The following is an 18484-nucleotide window of genomic DNA, read 5'->3' as shown; positions in this document are numbered from 1 at the left end:
GCCTTTGCACTTGCTGTTCCCTTTGCCTGGACTGCTCTTCCTCTAGAAATCCCCCAATGTACTCTTCTCTTCTTTGCTCAAATGGCATCTCCTCATGGGGCCTCCATGAGGAGCCTACTTCAAAAATACAAACCCCAACTGTCTCCTTTGCCTACTTCATTTTTCTCCAGAAACTTCCAACATACCACGTCATCTGCTTATTTATTTTTCTGTCTACGTCCTACGCCCCGTGAGGGCAGGCTTTTGCCCATCTTGCTCACTTCTGTATCCACAGTAACCTGGCATGTAGTAGGTGCTCGATAAACGTTTGTAAACCGGTGTTGCAGTCTGGGTGGACGCGGTCAGGAACTTGGTGGAATAAGCGTTGGTCCCAAAGAGTGTTGGAGATCCTGGCTGACAAGTGCCCTATTGGGGTCCTGGAAGGATCCCACTCTGCCACTCTCCCAGTGACCTGCGTGTGGGGGAGGGAGTCACGTAAGGCCTGGCCAATCTGGGTGGAGAGCCACTGTATCTTGGAAGACTTAATAATAATAATAATAATAATAATAATAATAATAATGAAAATGGCAGCTTTTATGGTTGCTGGTCTTTTTTCTTAGGTCTCTGTTAAGTGCTTTACATTCACTATCTCTTTTACGTCTGATATCGTTCCGATGAGGTGGTCCTATTACACCCATTTTATACATATACATATATTTTAATGTTTATTTATTTTAGAGACAGAGCACAAGCAGAGTCGGGGCAGAGACAGAGGGAGACAGAATCGGAAACAGGTTCCAGGCTCTGAGCAGTCAGCACGGGGCCCGATGCGGGGCTCGAACCCATGAACCAGGAGATCATGACCTGAGCCAAAGTCCGACACTCACTCACCCGACTGAGCCACCCAGGCGCCCCTATTACATCCATTTTAAAGATGAGAACCCTGAGGCTTGCAGCGTGTCAGTAACAGGCCCCACCGCCTCAGGCCACTTCCCTGCAGCCTGGCAAGGAGTGGATCTGGGAATGAACGATGCATTTCCGCCCTGCCCAATAGAGGGGGAGTGGGACCTGGGGCGCCGGGCATGGGAGGCGGGGCTTCCCACGGAGGCGGGGCTGCTGGTGGTAGGGGCCCAGAGCGTGCGTCTGCCCGAGGACCTTCCCGCCAGGGGCCAGGCTGCGCCGCGGCGGCGGCTCGCGCGTGGGGGGGGGGGGGCGGTGGCTGCGCGGCGGCTGCGCGGCGGGGCCTGACGTCACCAGGCGCTCGGCCCCGCCCCCCCGCGGCTGCAGCTGCAGAGCCAGAGAGCCGGCACCGCCGCTGCCTGGGCTGGGAACGCAGCGCGCGCGGCCATGGCCTCCGTAGCCGTGGGTAAGCGGGCGCAGGGCGCGGGGGCGGCGGGAGGGCAACCCCAGGCCCCCGCCCCCAGCGCTCGGCTGACCGGCTGCCCCCCGTCTGGTCCCACAGAGGCGGACACTCGACAGAGGCTGCTGCGCACCGTCAAGAAGGAGGTGGGTGCGGGGGGGGGGGGGGGGGGGGGCGCGATCCTGGGGGAGGGGGCTTTCAAGCACCCGGGGAAGGGTCCCCGACGAAGAGGTGGCCGGTGGCCCGCGGCGGCTGCGGGGACGGCCATTTCCGGTTTGGGGCTCACCTGGCTGGGTATTTACCTCCCGCGGAACTGGAGGCGGTGAGTTTGGGGGTTGGAGTATAGGGGACTCTGGATGTTTTTATGCTGTGTGCAGGGGCGGGTGCAGCGGGAGGGCCCTCCCCCCTCCCCCCTCCCCCCTCCCCCCTCCCCCCTCCCCCGGGTGTGGGGCACCCCTGGATATGTCTGGGTAGGACCTCCTTTGTGGAGGAGCCGGTGGTTGCATCTCAGGAAGGTGAGGCAAGCGCCTGGGGGTGCTGATTGGGTGTATTGGGTGGTGGGGGGCTGAATGGAGCTGCAGAAGGAAGACCAGACTTCGGAAGGGGGGAAAGGTTCACTGTGGAAAAATGCCCCTCGTCCCAGATCTCCCCTTTCCTGCAAATTCTCAGTGCTTGGAGCCACCCCCAGGAGCCAAGAGACTCCCCCTGCCCCCCATCCCTGAAAGCCCCTGGCAAGTGGGTGACTCCATTTGTGGGCTTGTCCCCTGCTGTTTTGGCAGGTGGGTTTCCCTTACCCCCTACCCTGCCCCCACATGCAGTAGAGTGAGGAGCAAGCAAGGTTCAACTGTCCCTCTGCTCCTTCCCTCTCCTTGGGGCCAACTGGGAACCCAGTCCAGCCTTTAGTTTGTAGCCCTGGACTGCCCGCAGAGGGGAGAATCCATAGTGGTTGGTTCCCGGGAAGCGTTTAGATGCTTGGACTGTGTGTGTGCGTGTGTGTAAAGCATGCACACGCCTATGTGGGCGAGGACATGTGGCTGTGAGTGCCTCTGAGCATGTCTGTGCATCGGTCTGGAGATATCCAAGTATATCTTCTTATTGCGTGTACATGGGTCTGTGTGTTTATGTGTTTTTGTGAGTATGAGGTGTATCTGTGTGATGCATGAGTCTCTGTGTACATGGGTGAGGCCGTGACCATGTATGTGTGATTGTATGTGTGTCTGTCGCCTTCCTTATGTCACTTCACATCTGGGTCCCTGTCAATGCTGAGCTCCCTCACTCCTGTATCTTGAGTCCTCAGCCTGAGACCATAAATGCCCTCAGACCTTGGGGGCTGGCCTCATATCTGTGCCTGTGTATGTGTGTTGAGGGTGTCCGCATGTGGTGTCAGCACTGAGCACCAAGAAGCCCCTCCCCGCCTGGTGGCAGACAGCCACCAAAGGACAGGCTTGAAGCCTAGACCTGTTGCTGTCCCTCCCTGCTCAGAAAGCTCGGGCATGTCTGCGTATAGGTCTCTAGGTGTGGCATGTCCCACGTTGTTGAAAGAATCAGCTCCAGGGCTGACTGTACATTCTAGCATTTCTTTATTTTTTTTAAACGTTTATTTAGTTTTGAGACAGAGAGGGACAGAACAAATGGGAGAGGGTCAGAGAGAGAGGGAGACATAGAATCTGAAGCAGGCTCTAGGCTCTGAGACGTCAGCACAGAGCCCAACGCGAGGCTGGAACTCACAGACCGTGAGATCATGACCTGAGCCACAGTCAGACGCTTAACCAACTGAGCTACCCAGGCACCCCTCATTCTAGCATTTCTGAATAAGGTGGGATGTGTGGAATTCCTCAGAAAGGCCCAGATGTTTTCAGTTTAGCCCTCTCAGAGGCCCTGTGGGGACCTGAAGAAAGGTCTATGTAGATAGACCACCTTCCAACAAAACATACAGACCTACAGTATTCTGATGACTGTGTTAGGGGAGGGTGTCTCTAGCACCTCCCCCAAAAGCCTTCGGGTTAAAAACCTGCAGACTCTTTGTTCATTGTTTAACCAACCTAGCTGCAATATGTGCTCTGCAGATGTTTGCAACTGGAATGGCTGTGTTTTCAAGGAAATGGTTGGCTGTTCAACTGGGAGTGGGGGCCACAGGCAGAAGAATGTGTGAACAAGGCATCTGCCTCTGGGCAGGGCTCCAGCTGGGACCCTGGCCCCAGCTCTGCCAGCAGCTCCCTCGATGCCCTGGACAAGTCCTTTCCCCTCTCGAGGACTCAGTTTCCACATGTGGAGAAGGAGCGTCCTTGGAGGTCCCACCCATGTCAGTCTAGTTTGGATTATTGGCCGAGGGGTGGGGGACTGGGGTGGTGGGGTGGGTATACTTTGCCCCTGGTGACCAGAGGTGTGGGCCTGCATCCTCTCTCCTGGGAGCAGCCGAGTTTGGGGCATCGAATGAGCTTTCTGCCTGACAGGAGGCCAAGGCCATCGCCTGATCAGAGGGACCTGTGTGGCATCCCACTTGGTGCCTCAGTGGGGCAGGGACAGAACCTTGCAAATTTGGGCAAAAGGCCTCTAGCGCCCATTGACTCCGGATCTGCAGTCAGAAGGCACAGCTTACAGTAGTGAGTTGGCGGCTGATTCTGAATTCTGTATTTCTTGGGGCACATCGTTTCAGGAATCAGAACGTCCATTTCCTGGGGGCTACTCTGTGCCGTACCCTGTGTGTACAGGTAACTTTCTGAGGTGAGTGCGATGGTCCCACTTTACACACAGAGAACCCGAGCTTGGAGGGGAGGCGTGAGTTGCTCAAGAGCACACAGCCGACGGGTGTGGAGCCAGGGTCTTCACCCCCAGGTCTGTCTGACATCAGAGCCAGGCTTTTACCTGTCATAACCCAAATGTGTCCATCCACATCTACGCAGCACTGCAATGTCAGCACGTGTGGTGCCATGATTTCCATCACACGGATGTGAAAACTGGCCCAGAGAGAATAAATGATGTCCCAAGGGCACAGAACCAGTAAAGGACAAGTTCAGGTCTTCTGTTTGTGAGCCCTTTGTTCAGCACGGGTGACCCCTGAGGGCATGGCGACAAGCCCCCGTCCCACCAAAGCCGACTTCCTCTCTCCTTCCCTTTCTCTGCCCACCTCTTTGGGGAGCATCCCCCCCAGTATCAGAGAGCCAGGCTCCAGTGGAGTGGCATAGGGAAGCTCTTTGCCTAGAAATCCAGGAGTCAAGTCAACTCTTCCTTCTCCCCATTTTCTGGGTTCAGAAGAGCCACATCCCTGCCTGTCACAGCCTTGCCCAGAGACACCTCCCACCCTTCTTTCTGGAACTGTTGGCTGAACAGTCAGTTGCTTTTTTATTTTTTCTATTTAAAAAATTTTTTTTAATGTTTTTCTTTATTTTTGAAGGAGAAAGAGAGACAGAGCATGAGGGGGGGAGGAGCAGAGAGAGAGGGAGACCCAGAATTCAAAGCAGGCTCCAGGCTCTAAGCTGTCAGCACAGAGCCCGATGCAGGGCTCAAACCCAGAAACTGTGAGATCATGACCTGAGCTGAAGCCAGATGCTCAACTGACTGAGGCCCCCAGGTGCCCCAACAATCAGTTTCTTTAGGCAAGGTGTGCAAGCTTGGGATAAGCCACTGAAGCCACAAAGGTCAGCAGAGGCTGTGGGGCTGGAAGCTCTGTCCAGTGCTGATTTGGGGAGCCAGTATGACCTAGCACCGTGAAACAGGTGAAGAAGGAGCTCTGGGTGAGGTTCGAAATTCTGGTGGTTCAAATTCTGGTGTGCGTATTTACTGAGGGGAGTCTGTGTGCCAGACATTAGGCTGGGCTCTGCGGACACAGCAGTGAACAAGATAGTCCTGCCCCCTTGAGGCTGACATCCCAGTATGGTAAGCACACCCTGATAGACCTTCTGAGTGTGATTAAAAGGATCATTACAGGCTTTTTGCACCACAGTGTGAAGGAGAGGCACTTGGCCCCACAAGAATGTGTGACAGGGTGAAGTAACCTCATGCAGGGGGCCCAGGAAGGTTTCCTGGAGGTAGTGATGTTTGAGAAGATAAGGTAAAGGGAGGAGGTGGAAAGAGAGGAACACCGTTCTGGCAGAGGGAGCTGCGTCTACAAGGACTTTGTGGCTGGAGGGAGCACAATGAACTTGAGGAAGAGAGAGGGCTCGGAAGTGGCTGGAGTACAGAGAAAAGGAGAATGGTGCCAAACACAGAGGGGCAGAGCATGTGGTCCTATCCTAAAAGCACGAGGAAAGGAATGGGGAGGACATGAGCTATGCGGAAGGAGAGAGTGGAGCTAAAATTGATTGCTTGTAAATTGCGCAGTCTCAGGCAAGCATCTGTCTTTCTGTTCATGAGGGTCTGGGTTTCGGTTTATCCATGATCAGGAGGAAAATTATTCACCTATCAGGATGAGCCATGGGCAAACAGCCACCGCATTAGCCTGAGCTGCTTCTGAGCAGGTATCTAATTTTGTCTGTCTCCTCAGTGTCGCCCAGGGAAAGCTGGAGACAGGGTGGCCGCAGCATGATTTCTTCCAGTTGAGATCCAGCCCACTCTCATCATGGCTCCTGCCAGGCCCGCTTTGCCCTCCCCTCCTTTCCTCTCCCCGCCTCCACCCCTTAATTTTGTTTTGGTTCCCAGAGCAGCAGGGACTGGCTTCTCGTTGCCATGACGACTGCCATTAAAGGAGCCTGCCCATGACACAAATTGATCAGGGAAGCCAAGTGACTAGCCGCCTTGTTTTCTTGCCTTGAGCTGGGCCTGGCAGGCCTCTTAATTGGAAGGAAGGCAGGTGCTTGAGGGCCGACCCCCTGGAGGGGGAGTGGGGATGAGGGGAGTGCTAGAGGGCAGGCCACGTGTACCTCTGCAAACTGGAGCCTTTGTCACTGCCACTGAGCTGGGTGTGTTTGGGGAGCTGCACCTCCCAGCCCCTGGGTGTGGGGTGATGGGATGGGGGGAGGAGGGCATCCCATGCTAAGAAGACAGGAGGAAAGAGAGTCAACCAGTGTTTCTACCTCCTAAGAAGATAGGAGGAAAGAGAGTCAACCCCATGGTGCTTCCAGTCTAACCCAGTGGTACTTCATGAACGAGGGGTGGCAATGTTGCCCCCGGGTAGGGTTGCCAGGTAACATAGAGGTCACAGAATTAAGTTTGAATTCCAGATAAACAGCAAGTACTTTTGGAGTGTCAGTATGCATTGCTAAATCTGGCAGCCCTACTCCAGGGGGACGTTTGGCAACGTCTGGGGATATTTCTCATGGTGAGAAATGAGAGTGCTGCTGGCATTGAGTGGGTAGTGTCCAGGGATGCTGTTCAACTTCCTGTAATGCCGAGGACAGCCCCCACCACGGAGAAGTGTGCAGCCTGGAATGGCACTGCTGTGGAGGTTAAGAAACCTCTGTGCTAGGCACTGTGCTGAGTGCATGCCAAGCGTTCCTTCTTTCGCTCTTCATGACAGCCCTGAGAGGGAGGATAATTATTTCCTTGACTCGATAGAGGAGGAGCTGGAGGTACAGAGATGTTAAGCAGCTCACGTTAAGTTCACACAGCCTGTCCGTGGAGAAGCTAGGATTCAAATCCTGCTTTCTCAGGCTCTGAAGAGTGGCCTCATGGAGGTTCATCAGAGACCCTGGAAACATGGCTTGGGGTCAGGTGTGGGGGTGGGGGCAGATAGATGAGGCAGGAAAGTCATTAGTTACAGCTTACTTTGGGGCTGTGAATGCCAGGCTGCAGCCTTTGCTCTGTCAGGTAGTGGGGAGCTATGGAAGACTTCAGAGCAAGGAGGGTCTTGCTTAGACTTGAACTTCAGAAAGTTTCAGCTGATAGTAGGGGCCAGGATTGACCCTTTCTGCCATTTCTTAGAAGAAAACTTCTTCCTTTCCTTCCTTCCTACCTTCTTCTCTACTCCCTCTCTATCTCCCTCCCTCTATTCCTTCCTTCCTTTCTTCCACAAATATTTACTGAACATCTACTATGTACCAGGTATAGCTTAGGAACTGTAAAGAAGGAACAAAGCAGCATCCTGTTCACATGCTCTCAAGCATAGAATGTAGTTGGGGGACAGATAGATAAACACATTTTAAATATGCGCAGGCACATCTCGGAGACATTGTAGGTTTGGTTCCAGGCCACTGCAAGAGAGCAAATATTGTGATAAATCAAGTCAAAAGGAATTTTTTGGTTTTCCAGTGCATATAAGAGTTATGTTTAGGGGCACCTGGGTGGTTCAGTTGGTTGAGCATACGACTCTTGATTTCGGCTCAGGTCATAATCTTGTGGTTCATGGGATCGAGCCTGTGGTCGGGCTCTGCGTTGATGGTGTGGAGCCTACTCGGGATTGTCTCTCTCTGCCCCTCCCTTGTGCTTTCCCTCTCTCTCTGTCTCTTTCAAAATAAGTAAATAAACACTTTTTTAAAAAAGTTATGTTTATACTATGCTGTAGCATTTTGTCTAAAAAACAATGTATGCATCTTAAGGGGCACCTGGTTGGCTCTGTCAGTTAAGCGTCTGACTTGGGCTCAGGTCATGATCTCACAGTTGGTGGGTTCGAGCCCCACATCAGGTTCTGTGCTGACAGCTCAGAGCCTGGCACCTGTTTCAGATTCTGTGTCTCTCTCAAAAATAAACATTAAAAAAAAATTTTACTACTATGTTATGTCGTATAATTATATTAACTTTATTTTTATTTTATTGTATATGATGTGTAAATTTTTCAAGTTTTTTCATAATTTTCTTAAGTTTACTTATTTATTTTGAGAGAGACAGCATGAGCAGGGGAAGGGCTGAGAGAGAGAGAGAGAGAGAGAGAGAGAATGAGAATCCCAAGCAGGCTCAGCTCTGTCAGCGCAGAGCCCGATGTGGGGCTCGAACTTACAAGCCATGAGATCATAACCTGAGCCAAAATCAAGAGTCAGATGCTTAACCGACTGAGCCACCCAGGCACTCCTATTATATAAGTTTTTTAAAAGGGAGTGAGAAGTGGAAGCTTCCCTAAAAAACACCTTACTGTTAAAAACGCTAACCATCATCTGAGTTTTCAGTGAGTCATAATCATTGATCACAGATCACCACAACAAATATAATAATAATGAAAAGGTTTGAAATATTGTGAGAATTACCAAAATGTGACCCAGGGACACAAAGTGAGCAATTGCTGTTGGGAAAATGTGCTGATCTAGACTTGCTCGATGCAGGCTTGCCACAAACCTTCAATTTATTTTTTAAAAAAAGGCAGTGTCTACTATTAGAAGTCCCAAGTACTGTGAGGAAAATAAAGCTGGAAAGTGGGTAGAGAGGTGTGAGAAGGGCTCTCCAGAGGCGGTGGTCAGGGTTGGGTGACATTTGGACTGAGACCTAAAGGGAAGGAGGGGACCATACTGACATCTGCAAGAAGGGTGTTCCTGACAGAGGGAACAGCATGTGCAAAGGCCCTGAGTGGGGAACAGTGAGTAGGGAAGAGGCTAAGGAGCCTGGAGTGGAGTGAACAAGAATGGAGGAGGAGGAGAGACAAGGTCACAGGGTCTTGTGACCCTCAGAAGTGAGATGGGAGCCATGGGAGGACTTGGCACAAGGGAAGAAACATGGACTCATCCATGTTGTGGACTGCTCAGGCTGCAGGACTGGCAAAAACTGTGGGGGACACCAAGGCAAGAGAGGAAACTTGTTTTCTGAGCTTTCAATTCTTGGGCTAGAAAGCACAGCCCCCCCACTCTTCCCACTTCCCCACTGGCCTGGCCAAGTAGGGGTTCCAAAAATGCTTGCCAGTTGAATGCAGGAATACTGGGTGCAGATATTTTGGGGCTCTCTGATGGTTCTAGGGTTGACTCAGATCAGTTCACATGTGTCGTGTTTTCAGGCTTAAGACGGCAGAAATGCTCTTCGTGAATAATGCAGCCACATCCGTGCGCACTGCGTTTTGATGCTTTTCTCAGGTCTCTGGCAGTGCGGCTTCCGGGAGCTTTTGCTAGTGCAGCGCTTGGGCTTCAGCACCTTGGTTCGATGCGAAGAGAGTGGCAGGAGGGGCCCTGGCTTTCTGTGTGGGTGATGTCTCCTGTGCAGTGTGGCTGCGTCTCCCCTGAGGTCACCGCATGAGGGGCTCCGGGAAATGGCGGTAGCGTTTGTTGCCGGTTGGCAGGTAGAAAAGGACATTTTTGTCACCCCAGTGGGCCTGCAGTTCCTGGCCGCAGGTCCCAGGATGGGAACTGAGGACCCCAGAGACCGTGTCCCAGTTCTGCCCCTAACCACGCCCCTCCTCCCTGTGTCGTTCTGCTTTCTACATGGATGAGGGTGGACAGCTCTAGTGTTCTAAGAGCCTCAAGCCATCAGATTTGGCCAGCATCACTCTCTGAGAGCCAAGTCTTCCACGTTTTCTCAGCTCCACATTTGCCAAGCCCATACTTAAGACCCATTAAAACTCAGTAGCTGCTAAGACTATTTTGGAGTGTCCATTCCACTCAGGAAAAACAAGGGCTCAACTGAAGGCTTTCTTGAGGATAAAGAGTCTTTTACTTTTTATTTTTATTTTATTTTATTTTTTTAACGTTTTATTTTTTATTTTTGAGACAGAGAGAGACAGAGCATGAACGGGGGAGGGGCAGAGAGAGAGGGAGACACAGAATCGGAAGCAGGCTCCAGGCTCTGAGCCATCAGCCCAGAGCCCGACGCGGGACTCGAACTCACGGACCACAAGATCATGACCTGAGCTGAAGTCGGACGCCCAACCGACTGAGCCACCCAGGCGCCCCATCTTTTACTTTTTAAACAGCACTTATTGAGCACTTCATACAGATGAGCTCGTTTAATTGTCCCCTTGCCACGACACGGATAAACCACTATCCCTTATAGCTAATGAAATCGATACACACAGATGGCAAATGCCTTGCCAAAGGTCATGGACATTGTCAGTGGTACGGCTTGGGGTTCTGGCTCTAGAACCCTGCTCTGCATTACCCTGGAGCCAAAGCCAGTGACCTGCATATGGTTATGAGCTACTCTGAGAATGTGGAGTTGGGGAAAGGTCCCGCCTTTGCAGCTGGACAGCCTTGAGTTCAAGTTCCAGCCCTGCCAATTGGCAGATTCACGAAACTTTTTGGCTTCCGTTTCCTCATGTATGGGATGGCGGGGCGGGGGGGGGCGGTCACGTACCAACATGGCACTGCATTGTGCTATCGCTGCTGAAGATTCACCAGTATTATGAAGGGACCAGGCACTGTGTTTGGCTTACCCTTTGAGAGTTGAGGGGCACCTGGGTGGCTCAGTTGGTTAAGTGTCCAACTCCTAATTTCAGCTCAGGTCATGATCTCACAGTCGTGAGATTGAGCCCTGCATTGGGCTCCACACTGAGCATGGAGGCTGCTTACGATTCTCTCTCTCTCTCCTCCTGTCTCACCCCCGCCCACCCCTCTCCCCCACTTGCACGCTCTCTCTTGCTCTCTAAAATAAATAAAATAAAAAGAACTCAGTTGCAGAAGGATGTTTTGCTGCCCTGTCTGGTCACATCCGAACTTGCAGATGTTTTAGCACAGGATCTTGCTCCCCCTGGGTAAGCCCTGGGCTGGGGGGCGGGGTGTTGTAGACCTGGAAGGGGGTATTTCTTGGGGTCCAAAGGAATGAGCCCTCAAATGGAGGTCAGGAAGGCTGAGTCTCGCCTGACTGCCTCGCCATCCTGAGGTGGGCAGCTGGATCTCCCCTCTGGGTCTGGTGGGTCACTGGCCCCATGGAAGTAATCCCTCAGCCAAAGAAGGTCCAACACCCTCGTGAGCCTCCTGGCCCTGCCACTTAAGCACTCTGTGCGCCCGGGGGTCAGCAGCTAAGAGTGCTGAACTCCAGTGGGAGGCGGTGTGTTTTTCTTCTAGTAGGTACAGGAAGACAAGTGAATAGATTCTTACACTTTTTTTTCTCACAGAATCTGGAAGGAACTCAGGTTTATAAAGGATGGGAACAGCTCCCTTTGCAGTGAGCCTCCCTTTAAAAATCAGGTAGCTGAGAGGCGCCTGGTGGCTCAGTCAGTTAAGCGTCTGGCTCTTGATTTCAGTTTGGGTCATGATTTCTCAGTCCTGGGGTCAGGCCTGTGCTGACAGCAGGGAGCCTGCTTGGGATTCTCTCTTTCTCTCTCTCTCTCTCTCTCTCTCTCTCTGCCCCTTCCTGGCTTGTTCTCTCTCTCCCTCTCTCTCTTCCTCTCTCTCCCCCTCCCCCTCCCTCAAAATAAATAAAACCTTAAATTAAAAACAGTCAGATAGCTGAAACCCCAAGAGTTCAAGGGCTTTGAGTGATGCCTGGGACCTTGAATGAATGGTGCTTTAGTTTGTATTATTTAGTAAGGTATGTTTCATTAGTAAATTCAGATTATAGCAACTATCATTCATTTTTTCCTTCTTTTGTTTTTTTCTCCCTTTTTTGAGAAATAAAGACATTTTACAACCCCCACGTATTAACCACTGCTCTAAATCACCAATCCACAAAGCAGGCTTCCTGTCGAGTAGGTACAAGTAGCAACTCCTCTTTACTGATGAAGGAAACCGAAGCTCAGAGAGGTTAAGAGGCTGGACTGAGGTCACACAACTTGAGAAGCAGCACAGCAGGGTGCTGTAGCCAGCTTCACCCATTTCACTGTGGGGAATCCCTTGCAGAGCTAGCTAGAACAATAAAGAAATCTAGAAACACAAAGCCAAAAGGGAAAGAGGCTCAAAAAACTGATTTTATTGGTTCAAGGGTATGGGAAGTTGGTGTGCAGACTGCCAGCTTCAGGTGCAGTTCTGTCCAGGGGTCCCAATGATGTCATCAGGACCTTCTCTGCTTTCTTATCTCTGTGCGGATTTCCTGTGCGTTGGCTTTATGCTTCGCCTGTCTCTGCGGGGGGGGGAGAGTTGCCCGGCCGCTCTTGGGGTCCAGCCTGCCAGCTTGGCATCAGCAGACAGAGAGTTTCCCCTCCCCCTTGGTTTTGGGGGAAGATGTAGGAGTAGATTTCATCAGACCAGCCCGGGTCACATGCAGCTTTTGCCCCTTTCACTGTGGGACTCGTTGCTCAGATTGATCAAGCCTGAAAGGGCAGTATGGCTTCAGCCCAGTGAGAGTGAGGGAGGGGACCCAGCGGAGAGTCAAGGTGAAATGACCAGACAGGGACATGGGAACTAGGCAGACAAGCCACAGATGTCCAGTGTGACAGGGTGAGGCTGCCAGCATCTGGAACCCAGCCCCTAAGTGTGGAAGTGCTTGGCTGCTGTCCCAAGTGCTGCCTGGGGACCTGCTGTGTGCCAGGTGTCTCTGCCGGGCCACAGATTCGACTCTAGGGGTGTGTAGAACCCTGAAATTGTGCAGACGCTTTGTACTTGCTGTAGGGAGAGCATATCCTCAGTACCGTGAAGGGTCCACAACCCCAAAACCCTAATATGGTTCAGAACCACCCTGAAGATGCTGGGATACCAAGATAAATACGGTTTCTCTGACTTCGGCGTGCTCAGAGATTAAATGCACCCTAACTTCTAACCTGGTGAGCCCTATAATAACAACAACCCCTGATAATAATCATAATTTGTGTTTATTGGGCACCCACTGTGCCTCAGACCCTCGCTGTCCAATGGGAGCCACTAGTCACATGTGCTGATTTACGTTTAAATTAAGCAAAACTAAATTGAATAAAAGATACTGTTCCTGAGTCACATTAGCCAGATTTCAAGGGCACAAGAGCGTGTGGCTAGAGATCCTGTTTTGGACAAATGTACAGGAATAGAGCATTTCCAAAAATTCTGTTGTGTTCTAGACATTGGTGCAAAGTGCTTTACATCCTTTAACATATTTAACCTTTAAAAAAAACCCCAAAGGGTAGGTCCTATTTTACCCCATTTTATCGCTGAGTAAATTGAAGCATAGAGGAAGTAAAGTGACTTGCCCAAGGTCACACAGCTGCCGAGGGGGAGAGCCAGGATTCTAACCCAGCCCTCAGATGCAACACTTGACTGCGTTTCCCCCTAACGTAGGCTAAAGGTGGTTAGTATGTTCTCTGGTTCGCCCTGGGTGTGTTTGAAGCAACCGTCAGGGAATTTTGTTTCTTACCTCCTACAGTGGCCCAGACCCCCAGAGAGAATGTAGGCACGCTCCAGACCCCGTGCGTGCCTTCCTCATCTGTGAGGCCCATGTGGGTCTGTGGAAGTGGGGCGCATTGCCGGGGAGCCGCCTCATGCAGCAGGCAGAAGCACCCAGAAGAAAGCTGGCCGGTCTCCAGGCTGTGGGCTGAGAACGTGAGACACGCAGGCCATTTTCTTTGGGAACGGAGGGGTGGCGGTGGGGACTGTCTTCACAACTGCATCATCTCCAGGGGTGGCTGTGTGCGGGAGTGTTGCTGGAAGGACCTTTTTGCCAAGGTGCCCCCAGGCGAATGCTCCAGAACCAGGCACTGGGGGGACCTCCTTGTCAGGGGCCATGTGAACACCTGTGCAGGGCAGCGACGGGAGTCCTGTGTGTGGGAAACCCATTCTCGAACCCTACAATACCCCCCCTTCCAGGTCAGGGCGGGTTGGCAAGCACTATCCTGTGCCGGAACGATGCCTGGTGCCTATTTATAGCATCCCAGTGAACGATTAACCGGGGCCAGGCTAGCAGCAGCCAAATGAGAGAGGCTTTTGCTTCCCTTGCAAGGCCAACAGCCACATTTAGGGCAGGTTAAGAAGGTCATGCTAGAGGGAGGACTTTTCTAGCACTCAGAAGATCCATGTGCCACGGCTTTATCACTTCTGTCTCCCCTTCCCCCCCCCCCCCCCGTGCTCTCCCCCACACAGATGGGACTGTGGAATGACCCTCCTGTGTCTCTGCTTTCAGCATCCATCTGTGTGGATGTGGAGGGCAGGGTGGATGTGTGTGGGCGGGAGGGTGGGGCAGGTCTGTTCTGGAACTGCGTGTGAGAGAGAGTGTAGGAAGGAGAGCTTTGATCCGTTGAGCAGTGTCTGCTGAGCTCCTACTGTGTGCCAGACGCCTTCAGGCCCCTTCTTTGCAGCGCATTGCAGGCCCCAATGGGCTGAGGATGCAGAGGAACCCCTCTGGAAGGAGGGCTTCGCCCATGTGCTGGAACGTTGGGATCCCTACTGACATCCTACATCAGCAGCAGAGCACAGAAAGGATATTTCCATTTTCCTTTCTTTTTAATAGACTTTGTTTATGTTTTTAAAGCAGTGTGAGGCTCACAGTAAAGATTGAGGGCAGAGTACAGACCTTTCTCATACATCTCTTTATCTGCCCTAAAACTCCTCTGTGCTCTGCCTGTTCATCCCTCCCTCCCCCGCAATCCCTGGCAACCAGTGATCTTTTTACCGTCTCCATAGTGTTGCTTTTTCCAGAACGTCCTACAGCTGGAATGGTACAGCACGTGGCCTTTTCGGCCTCTTCATCCAGTAATAGCATTTCAGGTCAGACATTTTCCTTTTGTCGCGGTGATTGTCCTTCGGAGACCGACGTGCAGCATCGGGAGCCGGAAGCAGTGTGGAGCGGGGAGGTGAGGGGTGAAAAGTGATAGCGGGGCACAGGTGGGGCAGCCGGCTGGTGCTGTGGGACCCAGGCTCCGGGAGCAGGCAGTTGGCCGTGGCTGTGACTGTGACTGTGCCCTAGGCTCAGGGAGCAGGTGCGTTGGCCACCGGGACTCCAGAGCAGGAGACCTGGATTCACATCCCAGCCTCTTCACGGACCAGATGGTCTCTGTCCCTCCTAGGTCAGCTGCATCATTGGGAGAACAGAATAATAGCAGTGACACCCACATCGCACACTTGTTGTGAGTCTTTTTTAATATATGTGTTTTTTAAATTTTTTTTAACGTTTATTTATTTTTGAGACAGAGCATGAGCAGGGGAGGGGCAGAGAGAGAGGGAGACACAGAATCTGAAGCAGCTTCCAGGCTCCGAGCCGTCAGCACAGAGCCTGACGGGGCTTGAACTCACAGACCGTGAGATCATGACCTGAGCCAAAGTCAGACGCTCAACCGACTCAGCCACCCAGGCGCCCTTGTTATGAATCTTTGGTGGGAAGCACCAGTAGGTGTCTGTTGAATGAATGAATGAACCCACTGTGTGCCCACCTCGGTGCAGGGCAGATAGTCATGGGTTTAAGTTCCCACTCTGCCATTCAAAAGCTGTGTGCCCTTGGGCAAGCATTAACCTCACCAAGACTCAGCTTCCTCATCTGTAAAATGATTGCCAATACCCATCTCTCCTAATTACCCTGTGGATGAGATGGAATCATGCCCCTAACCAAGCCGCCAGGCTAGGGAACACTTTATAAATAAATGTATAAAGCACTGATTGTGTGCCGGCTACTGTGTTAAATGCTTTTGATGTATTATGCCTGTGAGGCTAATATTACCCATTCTACTGATTCAGTGGAGGCGACCGCACTAAGCAAAGGCAGGGAGTGGCAATCATGTGAGTCACACAGAAGGAACAGCACGTGTGACTGGAGCTGGGTGCGTGCGGGAAACGGGGAGGGGGAACAAGACTTGGCAGGACCACACAGGAAGGTCGGGCCACACGGTGGAAACGGTCACAGCTTGCAGCCCTGCCCCAGCCCTTGCCAACCCACCTCCTGTGCACCCCACCTATAACAAATTAAAAAGTAAAAGCTACCAGCTATTTCCATGTAGGGCTCTTCCCTGCCACTTTGTCCTTACATCTGTTCCTTCCTTTGAGCTCCAGGGTGGCTCTGTAGAGGCAGTTGTAGGGGATGGTATCACCTCCTCCAGGAAGCCCTCCCTGACCTCCTGACCTACCTCCTCAGGTCAAGTTTCTTTGTTACTTGTCCTCATAGAACCAGATTCTTTTGCTGCAGAGAACTGGCCTCACTTGGTCCTAACGTACCCATTCGTGGGACTTGGCTAATGTCTATCTTGATGGACTGGTGCCTGCACAAGGACAGGAATTCTGTCTGCTTGGCTCCCAGTACCAAACTCATAGGAGATGCTCCATAAATGTTGAGTGAATAGGTGACAGTTTTGGCTCCTGTGATAAATGCTGGCAAGGCAAGCATTCACAGAACATGGAAGAGGTACACTGATCCCTGCTCGGGTAGGGAGAGTCCAGGAAGGCTCCCGGGAGGAGGGGACATCTGGGCTGAAGCCTGAATTGCTCTTAGCTGGCTGGAGCATGTAGGGAGGGGCACCTGGCCGGAGGCACAGGTGAGCGAGGGCACAGAGCGGAGCCCATGGCGCCGCCTTTGGGGAGCAGCATCTGAGGGTCCGTGGTCCAAGGCACAGCAGGAGACGCTGCCTGCTAGGTCCTCAGCACCCAGGGCGCTCGCAGGGGAGGCAGAGCAGCAAAACCTGCCCTCTGCTCTTCCCCTCTCCTCTTCACTTTGCCCAAATGCCGAGAATGATTTTTAAAGCCACCCTGACACCCTCCAGATACCCTGCATTAACCAGCCTCTCTGCTGTGAGTTTCTGGCAGACCAGAGTCAAGGGGCCTCCGTCTCTTTAGGTACTGCTGGGTCAGTGTTACTCGCCCACCTGCACTGCCAGGCGCCGACCACCTGAGACCCCAGCTGGGGTGAGGTACTCCCTGAGTCAGGACTGAGGCAGCAGGCCTCAGAGGAGCAGATGGCAACCGGGCTGGTTTTTATTTTGGCCTCATATGCGCCCCAGGCACAGTGCTGGGGGCTTTATACCAGGGGGTCCCCTGGGCCAAGTCCAGCCTTTTTGTGAAACTGCTCTTGAGCAGAGAAGAATGGTTTTTACATCCTAAAAGAGGGTTATAAAAACAAGAGACAGTGGGACAGAGACTCTGTGTGGCCTGAAAATAGGTTTGACAGATGGAGTAAGTGAAAATTCAGATTGCTGGGGTCGGAGGGTGGTGGTGGTGGTGCGGGGCACCTGGCTGGCTCAGTCATTTAAGCTTCAGGCTCTTGATTTCAGCTCAGGTCACGGTCTTGGGGATTGTGAGGTTGAGCCCTGCATAGGGCTCTGTACTAACATGGCGGAGCATGCTTGGGATTCTCTCTCCCTCTCTGCCTCCGCTCTCTAAATAAATAAATAAACTTAATTTTTTTTTTAAAGTTCAGATTGCCTGGTTGAATCTGAATTTCAGGAAAACAAGTAATCTTTTAGCATAGGTATGGTCCATGCAATATTTTGTACATACTTGCACAAAAAAGAAATTCCTTGTGTATCTGAAGTTTAGGTATCGCTGGGCAGCCTGTATTTTATCTGGCAGTCCTATTCCAGAACCTGAAGTGTTTGCTGTCTGACCCTCTCCAGAAGATACTGCCCACCCTGGCCTTAAACACACAGCAGATGAGATCAGACATCCAAGGGACTTAAAGACACTGCCTGGATCAAAACTCAGTGAGCTTTAGCTGCTGGTGTTAGTGCTACTAATATAATCAGAGTGATCACCAAACATATACTGAGCACATGCTGTTTGTTTGCCTAGTCAGCGTCCTAGAGATGGACACTAAACGCCCTCAGATGTATAGTGGAAGTCAGGCCGTGATAAATTCTAAGGAAATGTCTACCGCAGCAGAAGGGGGTCGGGAGTGGAGCTCTCTTTTACACAGGGTGGGTCTGAGCCCCTGCCCCCATTCTGAGCGCTGTGCGTGTGTTTTTATGAAGTCCGCACATGGCAGCCCAGATGGGTGGTGTGAGTGTCATCTCCATTTCACGAATGAGGAAACTGAGGCCTGAGGTCACCTCGCTAATGGCAGAATTGGAGTTGACCTGGGCCTAGTGGCTCCCTAAACTCAAGTTTTTGCTCACTTCCCTCAGGCGCCTTCCTTTACATGGTGCCAGCTGCGTGCTGTGAGGCCCTCTGCCCAGATTTTCCATAATCCTTATGACAGCCCTGCACCCTGGGCTGTATTATTCCTCTCCAGGCACAGGAGGGGTGAGCACAGAACCCTGCCGAGAGGCAGGGGGGAGTAGCGGCTGATCTGAAACCTGGCAGGGTTCAAGGTGGGCAGCACGAGGGTACCTTGGTGTGGGTGGGCAGGTGGTGGGAGTGAGGAGAGAAGACAAGGCAGGCCCCAGAGGCCCGGGAGCCCTCTCTTCTGGCTTTGCGGGTTGGTCCGGATTTCCCTGCCTGATTCCCTCCTGAGATTACACCTCCTATATGTTGTTTCAATATTTGCAGGTGGAGGGTGGGAGGGCGGGGCTGGTTTCTGAGTGGTTGCAGGGTGGGGCTG

The 18484-nt window shown here is 52.3% G+C and overlaps 1 protein-coding gene across 4 annotated transcripts in view; it reads left to right on the top strand.

The window, feature by feature from the left end:
- The first annotated feature begins 1261 nt into the window (after positions 1-1261).
- Positions 1262-18484, top strand: part of SGSM1 (small G protein signaling modulator 1) — a 102010-nt gene continuing 84787 nt past the window's right edge. For 3 of the 4 annotated variants that reach the window (XM_042910442.1, XM_042910445.1, XM_042910444.1), the window contains exons 1-2: positions 1262-1345; positions 1442-1485. In XM_042910442.1, the coding sequence (XP_042766376.1) occupies positions 1327-1345; positions 1442-1485 (63 nt within the window). In that variant the 5' untranslated portion in view covers positions 1262-1326. Of the gene's footprint in view, positions 1346-1441; positions 1486-3995; positions 4064-18484 lie in introns of those variants that run through there. The other variant, XM_042910443.1, reaches the window with a different exon arrangement.

The sequence above is a fragment of the Panthera leo genome, chromosome D3 (assembly GCF_018350215.1).
Source record: "Panthera leo isolate Ple1 chromosome D3, P.leo_Ple1_pat1.1, whole genome shotgun sequence".
NCBI lineage: Eukaryota > Metazoa > Chordata > Mammalia > Carnivora > Felidae > Panthera > Panthera leo.
The sequence above is the reverse complement of the archived record's forward strand: the minus strand, read 5'-3'. Positions and strand labels throughout refer to the sequence as shown.